Source organism: Oncorhynchus kisutch, linkage group LG6 (genome assembly GCF_002021735.2).
Source record: "Oncorhynchus kisutch isolate 150728-3 linkage group LG6, Okis_V2, whole genome shotgun sequence".
NCBI classification, from domain to species: Eukaryota; Metazoa; Chordata; class Actinopteri; order Salmoniformes; family Salmonidae; genus Oncorhynchus; species Oncorhynchus kisutch.
This window is the reverse complement of record NC_034179.2, coordinates 39,896,518-39,914,873: the sequence shown is the minus strand read 5'-3', so window position 1 is coordinate 39,914,873 and position 18,356 is coordinate 39,896,518. Positions and strand designations below refer to the sequence as shown.

Below are 18,356 nucleotides of genomic sequence, written 5' to 3'. Positions count from 1 at the left end.
TCCTGTGGTGATGATGAATGGAAGTGTAATTGAGTCTCCCTGTCTGACTTAACCGCTGAGCTGTTTGACCATGATCTCCAGGGCAACAGATGGTGGTATGATGCGTGGTGGTAGGATTATGGAGTAGCGGATGGATGGATGTCCCCAAGACAGCTCTAAGGCCAATTGGCTGTACCTGGATATAGACATTCATAAGCATGTTACTTGCTAACCCGTAAGGGCGCTATTGATCAATGCACAGCCTTGAGCAGCCCATATTTCTCTTGTTTCTAGCACAATGTTAATTATGTATAACCACCACTAGGGGGACAGCAACCCAACTCAAGCCATGATTGACATGAGGGCCATGACATGTGAAACGTTCCCTCATATCAGTTGTTAACCCTATTCCAGTCTATACTTTATACACTAGCACATACAGTTCTGTTGGCTAAAAGCCTTAAATAATTCAACAGAGACTTAGATTTGACAGTGATTGAACCAAACAATACAGGCAGAAATTGTTTGGTGAAATCATCTTCAACACAACACAGTACATTGAGCCTCCCTAAGCTTTGGAACTTGTGTAAAGATTAATTCATTTATTTAAGACACAGTACTAATTATTCCATCATAGACACGTATCTATATAGGGTATGTTATTGTCACTCGGTTGTTTATTTTCCACTGGTCAGGTTCTTGTTCTCAGCCAAGTGTAAGATACAGCTTGACTGGTGTGTTATGGCGCCCAGGAGTATATTAAACACAATACTATATGAGACCTGCTGGCCTGAGGAATTAAATTGAGTCTAAGGCAAAAACACTTAGGATAAGAGCAATGATACAGAGGCACAGAAATCCGACGAAGGGGTTAGTTAAGGGGTGAATTAGCAACTCGTCAGAATGAGTCCCATGTCTGCTCTTTGAAATGTACTGTTGCTGCCCTTTTAGCTATTATAGATGATAATTGCAAATATAAGTTCTGATCAGTTGGGACCATTCCCCAACTTCTCATGTCTCACAACCTGTACCAAACAGATGTGCTACACACTGTTCTTCATTTGGGCTCAGGTTGTGTTCACCATGGGCTACGGTTAGCGAGAACCACCCTGTCAGCACTAACAAAACAGCAAAGCAAGACAAATGTACCACTGGTATTCCCCTTTCCTTTTTACTTTCGCTGAAATCACTCTTCCTTATGGCTAGCGGAAAGACTGTCAAGAAAATGCGCTTGCCTACATGTTTGTGGTTGGCAAGATGAATGTAAAAGTAACTCGCCAAACCTTACTCATGTACACACCTGGGTCCTGATTCGTTAGGCATGAAACAAGAAGAGGCCATCTGAACTTAAAAAAAAACATGCTTGTTTTAGTTTTCCATTGCACACCGTTTCGTTAGTGTGCTAGAGCTGGGACGATAAACCAAATGTGGGCATTTTGCTGATGCATGTATCGTTCATTATGATAAGTTGCCTATACTAGAGAAGTGTGAAGTTTGATTATGTTGTCGTTAATGGGACAATTGATGGCTACAACAATCAAAATAGTAGTAGTAGTTTAAAGGATAAATTGCATTAATTCAGTTAATTTATTGTGATATGGATTTTTGGCCATATCTCACAGCTCTATGGTGTGCCCTAATGAATATGACCCCAATGGGGTTCTGCATGCACGGCAGCCATTTTGTTTTACCTAGTGCTCGCTACCCAGTCCTAGAGCTGTGGAGTGTCAAAAATCAGAGACATGGCTAATAGGAGCGATGGCTCGACTCATCGTTTCATTCTGCTTCCCGTTGACATGATAAAGCATTCCCATCTCCCTTTATCCACACCATTTGACTTCATGAAAGACTTAGACTTGCTTTGTTCGGCTCATTTGTTCGATTAATTCCATTATGCCATCGCTGGTGTCTGATCATCTTGACACTGAAGGAGTCCTGGAGATCTCTATAGAACTGCTTCTTTCCGCACCATCTCACAACTTTTGAATAAAGAGAGTCCGTTTTGTGACGGATGCCTCTTTCCATCCCTCAATTACAAAGAAAACCAACAGTGGGCTACCGCAAGCAATCAAACAGCTAGCAACCTTGGAAGACTTTTAACCAAATTTCCTCTGTTGCATTCCTCTACACCCTTCTTACACAGATTCCCATAATCCACGGTATGGCTCAAATAAGGCCCTGTGTTTTGGACAATCATGTCACATGACCTGGATTTGAACCTTTTTAGTTCAAGCTTTTTCATCAAACAGTCTAATTTTCTTTTTTATGTCAGATGGTCCAGCACTACCCCCAATTGCTTTTAATTTTTAGTGTAATTTTAATTTCTGGAAAAGGCTTAAAATAAAGGTTCTTAACAAGGTCATGTGACATTATAGCGCAACACACAGGGTCCCTGCTCATAACCCTTTCAAACCCATCTCCATAGATTGGCCCTCAATATAAACCCAACTCTCCTTGATATGCTCTGAACTGATTGTTGAACCCTTTCTCCTATCTCTGTTTAAAGCCCTGCTGCTGGGACGAGGAAGCGCATCCGCAGTGACCGCATCGATGACTCGGGTGAAGAAGAGGAGGAGGAGGAGGAGGAGGCGGCAGCGGGGAGCAGGAAGAGACCCAGGCAACAAGCAACCGCCAAGCCCCTGGACACTGGCCTCTCTCTGGCCGAGGACGAAGCACTGGTCCTGCATCTGCTGGGGAACCGGAGCTAGGGCTAACAAATGACCCAACACTGTCTTATGGCGGATCCTCTCCAATGTCTTGTCATAATTTGGGGATGTTCCCCACTATTGGGAACATAAAACAAATAAAGTGTATGTTAGTTACAAGTGACCTGTTATTGTTTTACTGTGATTACGTGTGCTTGTTTGGTACATAAAATGTAATTCAACATGAAAAACAAGTGCTTTAGCTAGTACCTATCCACATACTTTTTTTTTTTATGTCCTCAAGTGTTTATTTGAAATACAGTAATTTGCTCTACCTTGTGTTTCTTGTTTCTCATTGTTCTAAAATACCCTTTCAAGTACCCATCTATTTCATGATAAAGTAATCACACAGCCGTTTCCTTGGCATGTGTGTTTCTCTGCATCTCGTTCCAAGTGATGTCTCTTGTAATATGATTAGATTCTAGCTTGATGCAGGTGCAACACGACCACCTTTCACTCACTTGGTTAAAGCCTGAAGCCCACTTTCAGCTTTTTCATTTCACAGATGTAAATGACTTTGGCACATTCTAGAAGGAAATGAATGTATAATTCCTTCAGCCCCTTGTGACCTCACCAGAGGAGATCTGATGCACACTACAAGGGAGGACTGGCAGCCTGACCGACCGATGTACATTATGCAGACATGCTTTTTCCAGCTCCCGAAACCTCTCTGTTTTCTGTCCCTTTGACAATTTTGTCTTAAATTCCCTCTCTTGCTGTCCCGGTAGTATTTTTTACTCTTGTTGATCTCCATCACACTGTTATCCCACATTACATCTCACTCCTCTTTCAGTTTTGTTCTCTCCATCTCTCACTGGCTCTTTCTGGTTCAGCACGTATACATTTTTCTCTCTCCCCTCACTGCAGTTCTATGTTTTGAAAGCTGCTCTGCCAATGCAGCCTCAGATGACTTCAAACCACCGCCTTCTTTGGTGAAGCATAACTTGCATCACTTGTGCCAAAAACAACAGTAATGGTATACCTTCATGTCTCAGTCGCCATCTGCGTCCTATCACCTGTTATTGCTATTTTCCCCCATTTTTGGACTTTGATGCTCAGCTATATTGCTATTGACTTGATAGAAAGGAAAGATCCATTGACTGTAATATTAAAATACACCCATTCAAATGAGTGAATTTGGCTATTTCAGCCACGCCCGTTGCTGACAGGTGTATAAAATGGAGCACAGCCATGCAACCTACACAGGACATTCTACTGCCAATGTTAGTCAAACTGAAAAGTTAAGTGACTTTCAACCCTGCACCGTCATAGGATTTCCAACAAGTCAGTAAGTCAAATTTCTGCCCTGCTAGAGCTTCCCCGGTCAACTGTAAGTGCTGTTATTGTGAAGTGGAAACATCTAGGAGCAACAATGGGTCAGCCGGGAAGTGGTAGGCCACACAAGCTCATAGAATGTGATCGTCGAGTGCTGAAGCACAATAACTTCGTCAGGAGCTTCATGAAATGGGTTTCCATGGCCGGGCAGCAGCACACAAGTCTAAGATCAACATGCACAATGCCAAGCGTCGGCTGGAGTGGTGTAAAGCTCGGCGCCTCTGGAGTAGTGGAAACACGTTCTCTGGAGTGATGAATCGAGCTTCACCATCTGGCAGTCCGGCGAATAAATCTGGGTTTGGCGGATGACAGGAGAACACCACCTGCCCCAATGCATAATGCCAACTATTAACATTTGGTGGAGGAGGAATAATGGTCTGGGGTTGTTTTTCATGGTTTGGGCCCCTTAGTTCCAATGAAGGGAAGTGTTATTGCTACAGCAAACGATGACATTCTAGATGATACTGTACTTCCAAATTTGTGGCAACTGTTTGGGGAAGGCCCTTTCCTGTTCCAGCATGACAATGCCCCTGTGCACAAAGTGAGGTTTGGTTTGTCAAGATCGGTGTGGACCAACTTGACTGACCTGCCCTGAACTCAACCCCATCGAACACCTTTGAGATTAATTGGAACGCTGACTGCGAGCCAAGCCTAAAACCCCCAACATGGAAGTAAGTACCCGCAGCAATGTTCCAACATCTAGGGGAAAGCCTTCCCAGAAGAGTGGAGGCTGTTCCAGCAGCAAAGGGGAGACCAACTCCATATTAATGTCCATGATTTTGGAATGAGATGTTTGACGAGCAGGTGTCCACATACTTTTGGTCATGTAGTGTGGGTATGTCTAGGATTGCAGAAGTTCCTTTATGGTAATACTCTCAGGTTTTCCAAAAAAACTGGACGAAGGAGTCCCAGATTTCCTTATTCCTGATTACAGGAATATTCTAACCGGGTTTTCTAGTTTTTTTTTTAGGAAATTACTGGAATTTTGTTGTCCTAGTTTGACAAAACCCATTGGAAATTTTGGGACGTCACAAAATTCAACTTCTGTGTGACATGTCGTAATATTATACCTCCGCTTCTACACTTTGATCTCAGCCCTCTTCTGTATCTGTAGTGCACTTATCCCACTCACTCCCTCCAGAGATACCCTACTCATTTGTTCAGAATAATGGGGCACAGTTGGCGACAGGGACATCAAGGTATTCCATTACTGTTATTGGCATCGGTGGTGCAGCTTATTATGCCTCTCACAGAGTGGTTTGATGTTGTCGGAGGCTCACCTGGATTGGAGCCAAAGGGGCAGCTTTCAGACCTCCAGCCCCCAGCACTTTATGTTCAAAGATTACATGGGCGTAGGCCTTGCTCACGACTCCCCTGTGATTGACATAACTTAATTTAGCAGACCCCGAATGCTGTAGAATGCCAGGATAGGCTTTTTCATAATCTGTTTTTTTTTTACATTTGTCTCTTCCTGTTACAGATTTGTGTTGTCACCATGACAGAACCTGATCGCTTCAAAATATGTTTGGGACATATTTTCCTTCCTGAAATCCAATAGTTTCCCATTTAGTTCTATTAGTAGTTATGTCTGAAAGATGTCCTTAAACCCACTTAGTGCGCCTGAACGGTCACCTTCCACTGCAGTACTTGTTTTTCTTTCTGTACACTCATCTCACTCCCCATTTAACACATCGGTAGTCAGTGGGGTGCCTCAGTTAACCAGGGGAGCTGCATTATCTTCACAGCAATTTACAGTAATGCGCTCTCAAAATAGAAAGGCAGCAAATCACTATTGTTGCTTCACTACTTAAATTGCCTCCTTTTGTTATTGTAATCATTTTTGTGGAAAAGCTACACAAAAATGTATGGTAGTGTGAAACAATCTTGAGTCTAAATATACGCACGGTTGGGTAGGTTACTTACTAAATGTAATCCGTTACAGTTACTAGTTACCTGTACAAAATTGTAATCAGTAACTTTACAAATACCCAGTAACGTAGTCTGGTTACATTCCGTTACTTTTGGATTACTTTCCCCTTAACTACAATATTTTTTAAGAAAGTAAAAAGGATAGCTAAATATTTACCAGGAAAAATTCTTCAGCATATAACACAAGCATTAATTGAGAGTCAGGTGAACTACTGTTCGGTGGTCTGGGGAAATGCATCATCAAGTGAAGTTAGGAGGCTGCAGAATGCACAGAATAAAGCAGCAAGGATTGTTTTAAGGTGGAGATATGGTTCTTCTGTTGCAGTCATGCGCAGTGTTCTTGGTTGGTCATCAATCGACAAGATAATTGAAAAAAACATGCTTATTTTATTTTATAATATACACTGCTCAAAAAAATAAAGGGAACACTAAAATAACACATCCTAGATCTGAATGAATGAAATATTCTTATTAAATACTTTTTTCTTTACATAGTTGAATGTGCTGACAACAAAATCACACACAAATTATCAATGGAAATCAAATTTATCAACCCATGGAGGTCTGGATTTGGAGTCACACTCAAAATTAAAGTGGGAAACCACACTACAGGCTGATCCAACTTTGATGTAATGTCCTTAAAACAAGTCAGAATTAGGCTCAGTAGTGTGTGTGTGGCTGCCACGTGCCTGTATGACCTCCCTACAATGCCTGGGCATGCTCCTGATGAGGTGGCGGATGGTCTCCTGAGGGATCTCCTCCCAGACCTGGACTAAAGCATCCGCCAACTCCTGGACAGTCTGTGGTGCAACGTGGCGTTGGTGGATGGAGCGAGACATGATGTCCCAGATGTGCTCAATTGGATTCAGGTCTGGGGAACGGGCGGGCCAGTCCATAGCATCAATGCCTTCCTCTTGCAGGAACTGCTGACACACTCCAGCCACATGAGGTCTAGCATTGTCTTGCATTAGGAGGAACCCAGGGCCAACCGCACCAGCATATGGTCTCACAAGGGGTCTGAGGATCTCATCTCGGTACCTAATGGCAGTCAGGCTACCTCTGGCGAGCACATGGAGGGCTGTGCGGCCCCCCAAAGAAATGCCACCCCACACCATGACTGACCCACCGCCAAACCGGTCATGCTGGAGGATGTTGCAGGCAGCAGAACGTTCTCCACGGCATCTCCAGACTGTCACGTCTGTCACATGTGCTCAGTGTGATCCTGCTTTCATCTGTGAAGAGCACAGGGCGCCAGTGGCGAATTTGCCAATCTTGGTGTTCTCTGGCAAATGCCAAACGTCCTGCACGGTGTTGGGCTGTAAGCACAACCCCCACAACTCCTCATGGAGTCTGTTTCTGACTGTTTGAGCAGACACATGCACATTTATGGCCTGCTGGAGGTCATTTTGCAGGGCTCTGGCAGTGCTCATCCTGCTCCTCTTTGCACAAAGGCGGAGGTAGCGGTCCTGCTGCTGGGTTGTTGCCCTCCTACGGCATCCTCCACATCTCCTGATGTACTGGCCTGTCTCCTGGTAGCGCCTCCATGCTCTGGACACTACGCTGACAGACACAGCAAACCTTCTTGCCACAGCTCGCATTGATGTGCCATCCTGGACGAGCTGCTCTACCTGGGCCAGTTGTGTGGGTTGTAGACTCTGTCTCATGCCTATAATTTCCACCTGTTGTCTATTCCATTTGCACAACAGCATGTGAAATGTATTGTCAATCAGTGTTGCTTCCTAAGTGGACAGTTTGATTTCACAGAAGTGTGATTGACTTGGAGTTACATTGTGTTGTTTAAGTGTTCCCTTTATTTGTTTGAGCAGTGTATATCATTTAAAACGGCCAAGTTCTATTCACAATGGTATTCAGTTGGTAAGAGACAGACATTCCGTAAATACTAGGAATAGATTGTCCACCATCTATGTGTTATCCAGACAGAAAAGAGAAATAGGCTAAAGAACATTTCGATTTAAAGCAATAAAGAAATGGAATAAATTAACTGAGCAAACTAGAAACCTTTCAATATATACATTTAAACATTATTTTAAAACAATTTAAATATAGTATATAGAAATGTTGTGGGACTATAGTAGACTGCTGATTGCCATATATTCAGGGTTGGGGAGTAACGGATTATATCATGGATGGATTACAAGTAATCCGTTACATGTAAGGGATTACAACAACAAAAAAGGTACCTGTTAATCCGTTACCAGCTAAAATATTGTAATCAGATTACAGATACTTCTGACAAAACTAGATGATTACCTTGAGGATTACTTTTAAATACAGAAAGGATTTTGCAACAACAAAAAAAACGGGCACTTCTGTTTTCTCAATGACATCCAAATCAGCATTGAACAAAGGCACAAGTTTGTTCCACGTGAACGAGTCTGACCACAAGTCAGAGACCACTATGATGACACAGCAAATGTGTTTGATGGATCGCGGGAAAAGAGCATGAATAAACTTTCGTAGGCTACAGTCCAAGCTGTCTTCCAATGGTGTGACAGCTGTCGGCATCCAAAGATGATCCAACTTGAATAAACGCTTGGAGGTAAAGATGACAGCAGTGTTGTAGTCTACTTGCAGCAGCTGCATAGTGCAGATCCCAGCCTATGGAATAACAGCTGCATAGTGCAGATCCCAGCCTATGGAATAACAGCTGCATAGTGCAGATCTCAGCCTATGGAATAACAGCTGCATAGTGCAGATCTCAGCCTATGGAATAACAGCTGCATAGTGCAGATCTCAGCCTATGGAATAACAGCTGCATAGTGCAGATCCCAGCCTATGGAATAACAGCTGCATAGTGCAGATCTCAGCCTATGGAATAACAGCTGCATAGTGCAGATCTCAGCCTATGGAATAAAAGTGGGGCTTTTATTGCTCATCTAATTCATGTAGATACTATTTCTTTTCCATAGGCCTAATGGACACATGCTCAAACTCGCACACTTTTGATAGATTAAAGGGGTAATTTGTAGTTGCTACATACCTTTTTTGACTTCTAAATTATATATATATATATATATATCCATTGATTCTGGAAGAAAATAATTTATAAATGCCTCATGAGTTTAGTTCAACTTTCACGCTCCATGAGAACCCAAAATATAAGATTGTTTTTCTCCAATGCTTGTAAACATTATAAATGTAAACAAAACACTGCCTCATAACATGGTTAAAACAATGTTGATATCATGGATGGTCAGTCTATTCATCTGAGAGTGGTTCCATTTCTCCAGGCCCATCCCTCAGCTTTTTACCCAAACAGAGGCGGAACGACCGTGTTGTTATTGTTTCATCTGTGGATCTGCACTTTAAACAGCTGCATATTATCAAGATATCAAAGTGTCACCAACCAAATTGTTAATTTGGCCTATAAGAAATGCAGCATATGGAATTCATTTTTCACATGTAAATAGCACATTTCAGTAGCGCTCAAAGGATGCCATTCCATGAGAGCAGCATTTATTTTTCAACTTGAATCAATGAGCCCGATCAGTCCTCCAATAACAACAAAATCATAAACAGAGTAGGGCTGGCTAATAAGTCCTTAGTTTTTGTGGTTATGCTCAGGTAAAACCATTTGGCTATAGTATCTATACTTCCATATTTCCAAGTCCTATTCGTAAAGATCAATGGGTATTACATTTATTAGAATGACTGGAATTCTGATAGACTATTTGGTTAATGTAAAGATAATTGAATCGTATAATCTTATGTAGTAGAAAGTGATGGGTTAGAAGAAGCCTACACAACCAAATCATAAAGTAAAATGTAACATCCATATATGGCCCGCTACATAAACTTTAACATTGCTTTATCCTGCAATAGATGTCGTTCAATTGGTAACATACACGTTTGTTTTCTTCCAATGCCTCTTAAACAAGCTTATATATTGGGTTCTGATGGGGTATGACAGTTGAGCGAAGTTCTTGAGGTATTTATACGTTATATTCAAGAATCAGTGGGTATGTATCATTAATGTATACAGTGCCTTCAGAAAGTATTCATACCCCTTGACTTATTCCACATTTTGTTGTTACAGCCTGAATTTAAATTGGATTACATGAGTTTTTTCTCACCCATCTACACACAACACCACATAATGACAAAGTGGAAACACGTTTTTAGACATTTTTGCAAATGTATTGGAAAATGAAATAAAGTTATCTCACTCATTTACATAAGTATTCACACCCCTGGGGTCAATACTTTGTAAAATGTCATTTGGATGTGTTGTGGAAATTCTTACACAGGGACACTCAAAGTCAATCTTAAATGAATCATTGTTCATTTGTCAGCGTGCTGGAGAGGTTCCAACAAACTTAATGCGCCATAGTGAATGTCTGTCAGAAGCTCTGCCTGGGCAGTCCCAGCAGTTGTCTTATATACAGCTATGCACAGACAAGTTATATTTGCATCATTTAACATAATTCATTAATCATTACCATTTTGTTTCATTCTTGTGACAGACCAATACTGGTTCATAACATGTGACAGACCAATACCTCACAAGGCTTCTTCTCTCTAAACTGAGACCTTCAAACTGAGATATCTTTCGTTCAAAACAAAGGTCTGGGCGTACTGCCAAATTGCAGCTACTGATAGTGAGGATTTGTTCAGTCAGTCACTTGCATGAACACAGAAATTGGTTTATAGAACAGCACGTATAACATTTTCATCACAGAGGCGATTACAGCTTTGAGTTGTCTTGGGTATGTCTATCAGCTGTGCATTTCTGGATTTAGTGATATTTTCTCCCATTCTTCCTTGCAGATTTTCTCAAACTCTTAAGTTAGATGGGGAGCGGTGGTGAACAGCAATCTTCAAGTCTTTCTGCAGATTTTCAATGGGATTCAAGTCTGGGCTTTGGCTGGGCCACTGAAGGATTTTCACATTTTTGTTCTGAAGCCATTCCAGCGTTGCTTTGGCTGTATGCTTGGGATCATTGTCCTGTTGGGATGTAAAATCTTCACCCCAGTCTAAGGTCGTTTGCACTCTGAAGCAGATTCTCATCAAGGATTTGCCTGCATTTAGCTCCATTCAGTCTTCCCTTACCAGTCTACCAGTCTCTGCTGCTGAAAATCAACCCCATATTATGATGATGCCACCACCACCCTTCACGATAGGGATGGTGTTAGACAGGTGATGAGCTGTTGCTGGTTTTCTCCAGACTTTGCATTCAGACCAAAAAGTATTTTTTTGTCTCATCAGACCACAGAATCTTTTGCATTTTCACATGCCTTTTTGCAAAGTCCAGGTGTGCCGTCGTGAGCTTTTTTTTCTCAGGAGTGGCTTCTATCTGGCCACTCTCCCATCAAGCTTAGATTGGTGAAGTGCTGTAGAGACTGTTGTCCTTCTGGCAGGTTCTCCCATCTCTGCCAAGGAACTCTGTAGTTCTATCAAAGTGGTCCTTGGGTTCTTGGTCACCTCCCTGACCAAGGTCCTTCTTGCCCGATTGCTCAGCTCTAGGCAGTCTGGCCGTCCATTTCCCAATGATGGAGACCACTGTGCTCTTGCAAACTTTCAAAACTCTAGAAATTGTTTAATACCCTTCCCCAGATAGATGCCTCATCACCAATGTTCCCTCTAAATTGCACACCCAGGCAGTAGACCGAGACTGCCACACAGAAATATCAGCCCACAGAGAGAAACACGAGATTGAACTTCACTCAACTTTCTAGAGCAGTGGTCACAGACTGGTCAATCGCCAAACATTTATTTTTAAAAACTCAACGATAAAGCCTTGTGTAACAATTTTGTTTTATTTGTCTTGGACGGTAGGTGCACCCGATTCAGCTGCCCAGCACGCCGGGTAGGCGAACTGTTGCCATTTTTAACCATTTCATGTATCTGAAAATACAAACTCTGCCTTCCCGACTGGCCCAGAGAGCAAATCAAGTGCACTATAAGCCTACCGCTGACCAATCGGATGGCTCAGATGCCCGTGTCTGCAGTAACGTAGCAGGTATAAAAAAAAGCTACAGCAAAGTTGATACTGTGAATTTTCTAAAAGTTTAAAACAATGACGAGAAAGAAACTCAACGAATACAGCAAAGATATGCTGTAGAAATATCGAAGAATATTTCACTTTCTCTGTTTCTAGGAGTAACAACATGAACTTGTGCACGAGGCAAAAATAATGTGGCGCGACTCGAGTTTCGCCATCAGCTGGAAGACGGTGTCCCTTTTTGTTCATGGTCAGTGGAGGAAAGGGAGAGAGGAGGGATGCTGAGGCGGACTTTGTCTGCTGCTGTCTCCCTCCGCTGAGACTGACCATCAGATGCAGGCACCATTAGCGCAGTAAAATAAAAACGTATGATTTTAAATGTATGCTCACTCAGCTGTGCTTCACAAGTAAAAAAAAAAATATTTATTTTTTATTTCACCTTTATTTAACCAGGTAGGCTAGTTGAGAACAAGTTCTCATTTGCAACTGCGACCTGGCCAAGATAAAGCATAGCAGTGTGAGCAGACAACAAAGAGTTACACATGGAGTAAACAATTAACAAGTCAATAACACAGTAGAAACCAAAGGGGGAGTCTATATACAATGTGTGCAAAAGGCATGAGGAGGTAGGCAAATAATTACAATTTTGCAGATTAACACTGGAGTGATGAATGATCAGATGGTCATGTACAGGTAGAGATATTGGTGTGCAAAAGAGCAGAAAAGTAAATAAATAAAAACAGTATGGGGATGAGGTAGGTGAAAAAGGGTGGGCTATTTACCAATGGACTATGTACAGCTGCAGCAATCGGTTAGCTGCTCAGATAGCTGATGTTTGAAGTTGGTGAGGGAGATAAAAGTCTCCAACTTCAGCGATTTTTGCAATTCGTTCCAGTCACAGGCAGCAGAGTACTGGAACGAAAGGCGGCCAAATGAGGTGTTGGCTTTAGGGATGATCAGTGAGATACACCTGCTAGAGCGCGTGCTACGGATGGGTGTTGCCATCGTGACCAGTGAGCTGAGATAAGGCGGAGCTTTACCTAGCATGGACTTGTAGATGACCTGGAGCCAGTGGGTCTTGCGACGAATATGTAGCGAGGGCCAGCCGACTAGAGCATACAAGTCGCAGTGGTGGGTGGTATAAGGTGCTTTAGTGACGAAACGGATGGCACTGTGATAGACTGCATCCAGTTTGCTGAGTAGAGTGTTGGAAGCCATTTTGTAGATGACATCGCCGAAGTCGAGGATCGGTAGGATAGTCAGTTTTACTAGGGTAAGCTTGGCGGCGTGAGTGAAGGAGGCTTTGTTGCGGAATAGAAAGCCGACTCTTGATTTGATTTTCGATTGGAGATGTTTGATATGAGTCTGGAAGGAGAGTTTGCAGTCTAGCCAGACACCTAGGTACTTATAGACGTCCACATATTCTAGGTCGGAACCATCCAGGGTGGTGATGCTAGTCGGGCATGCGGGTGCAGGCAGCGACCGGTTGAAAAGCATGCATTTGGTTTTACTAGCGTTTAAGAGCAGTTGGAGGCCACGGAAGGAGTGTTGTATGGCATTGAAGCTTGTTTGGAGGTTAGATAGCACAGTGTCCAAAGACGGGCCGAAGGTATATAGAATGGTGTCGTCTGCGTAGAGGTGGATCAGGGAATCGCCCGCAGCAAGAGCAACATCATTGATATACACAGAGAAAAGAGTCGGCCCGAGAATTGAACCCTGTGGCACCCCCATAGAGACTGCCAGAGGACCAGACACCATGCCCTCCGATTTGACGCACTGAACTCTGTCTGCAAAGTAATTGGTGAACCAGGCAAGGCAGTCATCCGAAAAACCGAGGCTCCTGAGTCTGCCGATAAGAATATGGTGATTGACAGAGTCGAAAGCCTTGGCAAGGTCGATGAAGACGGCTGCACAGTACTGTCTTTTATCGATGGCGGTTATGATATCGTTGAGTACCTTGAGTGTGGCTGAGGTGCACCCATGACCGGCTCGGAAACCAGATTGCACAGCGGAGAAGGTGCGGTGGGATTCGAGATGGTCAGTGACCTGTTTGTTGACTTGGCTTTCGAAGACCTTAGATAGGCAGGGCAGGATGGATATAGGTCTGTAACAGTTTGGGTCCAGGGTGTCTCCCCCTTTGAAGAGGGGGATGACTGCGGCAGCTTTCCAATCCTTGGGGATCTCAGACGATATGAAAGAGAGGTTGAACAGGCTGGTAATAGGGGTTGCGACAATGGTGGCAGATAGTTTCAGAAATAGAGGGTCCAGATTGTCAAGCCCAGCTGATTTGTACGGGTCCAGGTTTTGCAGCTCTTTCAGAACATCTGCTATCTGGATTTGGTTAAAGGAGAACCTGGAGAGGCTTGGGCAAGGAGCTGCGGGGGGGGCGGACCTGTTTGCCTGAGGTTGAAGTAGTCAGGCGGAAGGCATGACCAGCCGTTGAGAAATGCTTATTGAAGTTTTCGATAATCATGGATTTATCAGTGGTGACCGTGTTACCTAGCCTCAGTGCAGTGGGCTGCTGGGAGGAGGTGCTCTTGTTCTCCATGGACTTCACGGTGTCCCAGAACTTTTTGGAGTTGGAGCTACAGGATGCAAACTTCTGCCTGAAGAAGCTGGCCTTAGCTTTCCTGACTGACTGCGTGTATTGGTTCCGGACTTCCCTGAACAGTTGCATATCACGGGGACTATTCGATGCTATTGCAGTCCGCCACAGGATGTTTTTGTGCTGGTCGAGGGCAGTCAGGTCTGGGGTGAACCAAGGGCTGTATCTGTTCTTAGTTCTGCATTTTTTGAACGGAGCATGCTTATCTAAAATGGTGAGGAAGTTACTTTTAAAGAATGACCAGGCATCCTCAACTGACGGGATGAGGTCAATGTCCTTCCAGGATACCCGGGCCAGGTCGATTAGAAAGGCCTGCTCACAGAAGTGTTTTAGGGAGCGTTTGACAGTGATGAGGGGTGGTCGTTTGACAGCGGCTCCGTAGCGGATACAGGCAATGAGGCAGTGATCGCTGAGATCCTGGTTGAAGACAGCGGAGGTGTATTTGGAGGGCCAGTTGGTCAGGATGACGTCTATGAGGGTGCCCTTGTTTACAGAGTTAGGGTTGTACCTGGTGGGTTCCTTGATGATTTGTGTGAGATTGAGGGCATCTAGCTTAGATTGTAGGACTGGCGAGGTGTTAAGCATATCCCAGTTTAGGTCACCTAACAGAACAAACTCTGAAGCTAGATGGGGGGCGATCAATTCACAAATGGTGTCCAGGGCACAGCTGGGAGCTGAGGGGGGTCGGTAGCAGGCGGCAACCGTGAGAGACTTATTTCTGGAGAGAGTAATTTTCAAAATTAGTAGTTCGAACTGTTTGGGTATGGACCTGGAAAGTATGACATTACTTTGCAGGCTATCTCTGCAGTAAACTGCAACTCCGCCCCCTTTGGCAGTTCTATCTTGACGGAAGATGTTATAGTTGGGTATGGAAATCTCTGAATTTTTGGTGGCCTTCCTGAGCCAGGATTCAGACACAGGGTTAGCAGAGTGTGCTAAAGCAGTGAGTAAAACAAACTTAGGGAGGAGGCTTCTGATGTTGACATGCATGAAACCAAGGCTTTTTCGATCACAGAAGTCAACAAATGAGGGTGCCTGGGGACATGCAGGGCCTGGGTTTACCTCCACATCACCCGCGGAACAGAGAAGGAGTAGTATGAGGGTGCGGCTAAAGGCTATCAAAACTGGTCGCCTAGAGCGTTGGGGACAGAGAATAAGAGGAGCAGGTTTCTGGGCATGGTAGAATATATTCAGGGCATAATGCGCAGACAGGGGTATGGTGGGGTGCGGGTACAGCGGAGGTAAGCCCAGGCACTGGGTGATGATGAGGGAGGTTGTATCTCTGGACATGCTGGTAGTAATGGGTGAGGTCACCGCATGTGTGGGAGGTGGGACAAAGGAGTTATCAGGGGCGTGAAGAGTGGAACTAGGGGCTCCATTGTGAACTAAAACAATGATAACTAACCTGAACAACAGTATACAAGGCATATTGACATTTGAGAGAGACATACAGCGAGGCATACAGTAATCACAGGTGTTGAATTGGGAAAGCTAGCTAAAACAGTAGGTGAGACAACAGCTAATCAGCTAGCACAACAACAGCAGGTAAATGGCGTAGACTAGGCAACGGGGCCAACAGATAGAACAAACAAGCAGAATGGAGTACCGTGATTAATGGACAGTCCAGCGTGCATCAGCTATGTAGCCAAGAGATCAGTGTCCAGGGGGCAGCGGTGGATGGGGCAGGGAAGCTGGCCTGGCGAGTGTTATCCAGGTAAAAAAAAAAACTAACAATGACTAAATAGCTTGTAGCTAGTTAGCTGGTTAGCTTCTGGAGGTTCTTGAGTGTGTTCTAAAAATAAATAAAAAATAATTGCGATTCCGTATCACATTGGGTGAGGCAGGTTTCTGGAAGGTATAAACAAATTAAAAGTCAAAAGAGATAGAAAGTAAATATGGGTCCGGTGAGCGTTTGAGACGCGGCGGTTCAGGCGGTTAGCAGGCCTGTGCTAACAAGCTAACAGTTTGTAGGCCCGGGCTAGACAAGGTAGCAGTTAGCGGGCCGGAGCTGGACAAGCTAGCAGTTAGCAGGCCGAATTAGCAAGCAGGGAGATAGCGAGGGCTAGAGAGTTAGCCTTTGGGGGACGTCGCGATGGGGTGAGTCTGTTTATTCCTCTTCATGCGATGACATCGGTAGACCGGTCGTGGGCCCGGGTATTGTAGCTCAGGAGTATGCTACGGTGGTAGCACAGGTGCTACGGCCGGGCTAGCTTCAAGCTAAGTGGGTGGAAACGCTAGCCAGGAGTAATCCGAGGTTGCGGTTTAGCTAGATAGCTAGTTGCTGAAAAATCCAGCTGAAAGATGTTCCGTTTGCGGTGGGAATCCGGGGATGAAAAATAAATAGGTCCGTTGTGCTCTGGTTAAAGTCGCGTTGTACGAACAGGCGAGAGCTTTCCGAACTACAGGTTAGCTGATGACCGGTTAGCTGGAGACCGCTAGCATACCCGCTGGTTAGCTGGCTAGCTTCAGTTGAGGGGTCCCGAAGTAAATATAAATACTTTAGGAAAAATAGCTACATTGGGTGAGTCGGGTTGCAGGAGAGTATTTGGAGGCTTAGGGTTTAGCAAAATGTTTTCAAAGAGATATGTGGAGAAAATATGTAAAAAACGAAAAATAAACGATATATACAGGGACACGACAGGACAGGACGACCTACTGCTACGCCATAATAAAACAATGGATCTATTACCGGTGTGATCATATAGCCTACCTCAAATTCTGAAATATATATTTTTTAAATGGCCTGATCAACAATGCATTGGCAGGGCAATTCAAGCAAAGCCAATATGCGGTGATAATGGTCGTGGCTAGCATTTTGTCTCAAAGTGATCTTGACTCAAAAGGTTGGTGACCACTGTTCTAGAGTTTTCCCTATTAACACTATCAACGTTTCCCTTTACTGTGGCAATTGTGATTGAATCAACCTAATATTTGCCACTTTCAATGCAGCATACTGAAACAAAACAAACTATGCAAGAGACCTGTGCGGCATAAACAAACAGAACTGCAGTAGGCCTATATGTAAATAGACCATTGCCATATATGGATCTGTGCCATTTACTTTGACCTGGACTGTGTTTACAGCATGAGTGGTCGTGAGTAGGTGCGCTCGTTTTGAGATCAAAGCAAGATCTGCATGTAGCCACATGTGCACATTTTGTTCATATCCTTTGCTAGTTAGTGAGTTTTTAGCCCAGTTATAGATAATTAGTATTCAGCAATAGGTGACTGATTGCTTCCATCAAGAGCACAAAATGTGTACATTTCCAGACATCTTTGAAAAGCAAGTTTTTACTTTAAAGGGGCAGTGTTGTATTTTGAGACAGGCTTGAATAAGCTAAGTAACCAATAGGCAGAGGGTAGCATAATTTGTCTTATTCTCTAAAAATGGTATGGGAATAATATGCATTATATTTTGTGAAGTGGTCTCTTGCATCAAACAACACAACATTTTTAGCCTTGGATTTCATGGTATAGTTTATTCACTGTCAACTGTGGGACCTTATATAGACAGGTGTGTTTCTTTCTAAATCATGTCCAATCAGTTGAGTTGGCCACAGGTGGACTCCAATCAGTTTGTAGTGACATCTCAAGCATGATCAAAGGAAATTGGATGCACCGGAGCTCAATTTGGAGTGTCATAGCAAAGGGAGTGTGAATACTTATGTAAATTAGATTTCTGTATGTCATTTTCAATGAATGTGCTAAAAGGTCTAAAAACAAGTTTTCACTTTGTCATTATTCAGGCTGTAACACAACAAAATGTAGAATAAGTCAAGGGGTATGCATACTTTCGGAAGGCACTGTAAGTCCACAAATTGATGCAGCAACTGCAGATTGC

The 18,356-nt window shown here is 43.6% G+C and overlaps 2 protein-coding genes across 4 annotated transcripts in view; one reads left to right on the top strand and one right to left on the bottom strand.

Moving 5' to 3' along the window:
- ddx10 (DEAD (Asp-Glu-Ala-Asp) box polypeptide 10) overlaps positions 1-2,959 on the top strand; it is a 66,541-nt gene extending 63,582 nt beyond the window's left edge. For all 3 annotated transcript variants that reach the window (XM_020485662.2, XM_020485664.2, XM_020485663.2), the window contains one exon: positions 2,486-2,959. In XM_020485662.2, the coding sequence (XP_020341251.1) occupies positions 2,486-2,687 (202 nt within the window). In that variant the 3' untranslated portion in view covers positions 2,688-2,959. The remainder of the gene's footprint in view (positions 1-2,485) is intronic.
- Positions 1-18,356, bottom strand: part of LOC109892846 (myb-binding protein 1A-like protein) — a 57,387-nt gene that overhangs the window by 6,028 nt on the left and 33,003 nt on the right. The window lies entirely within an intron of this gene.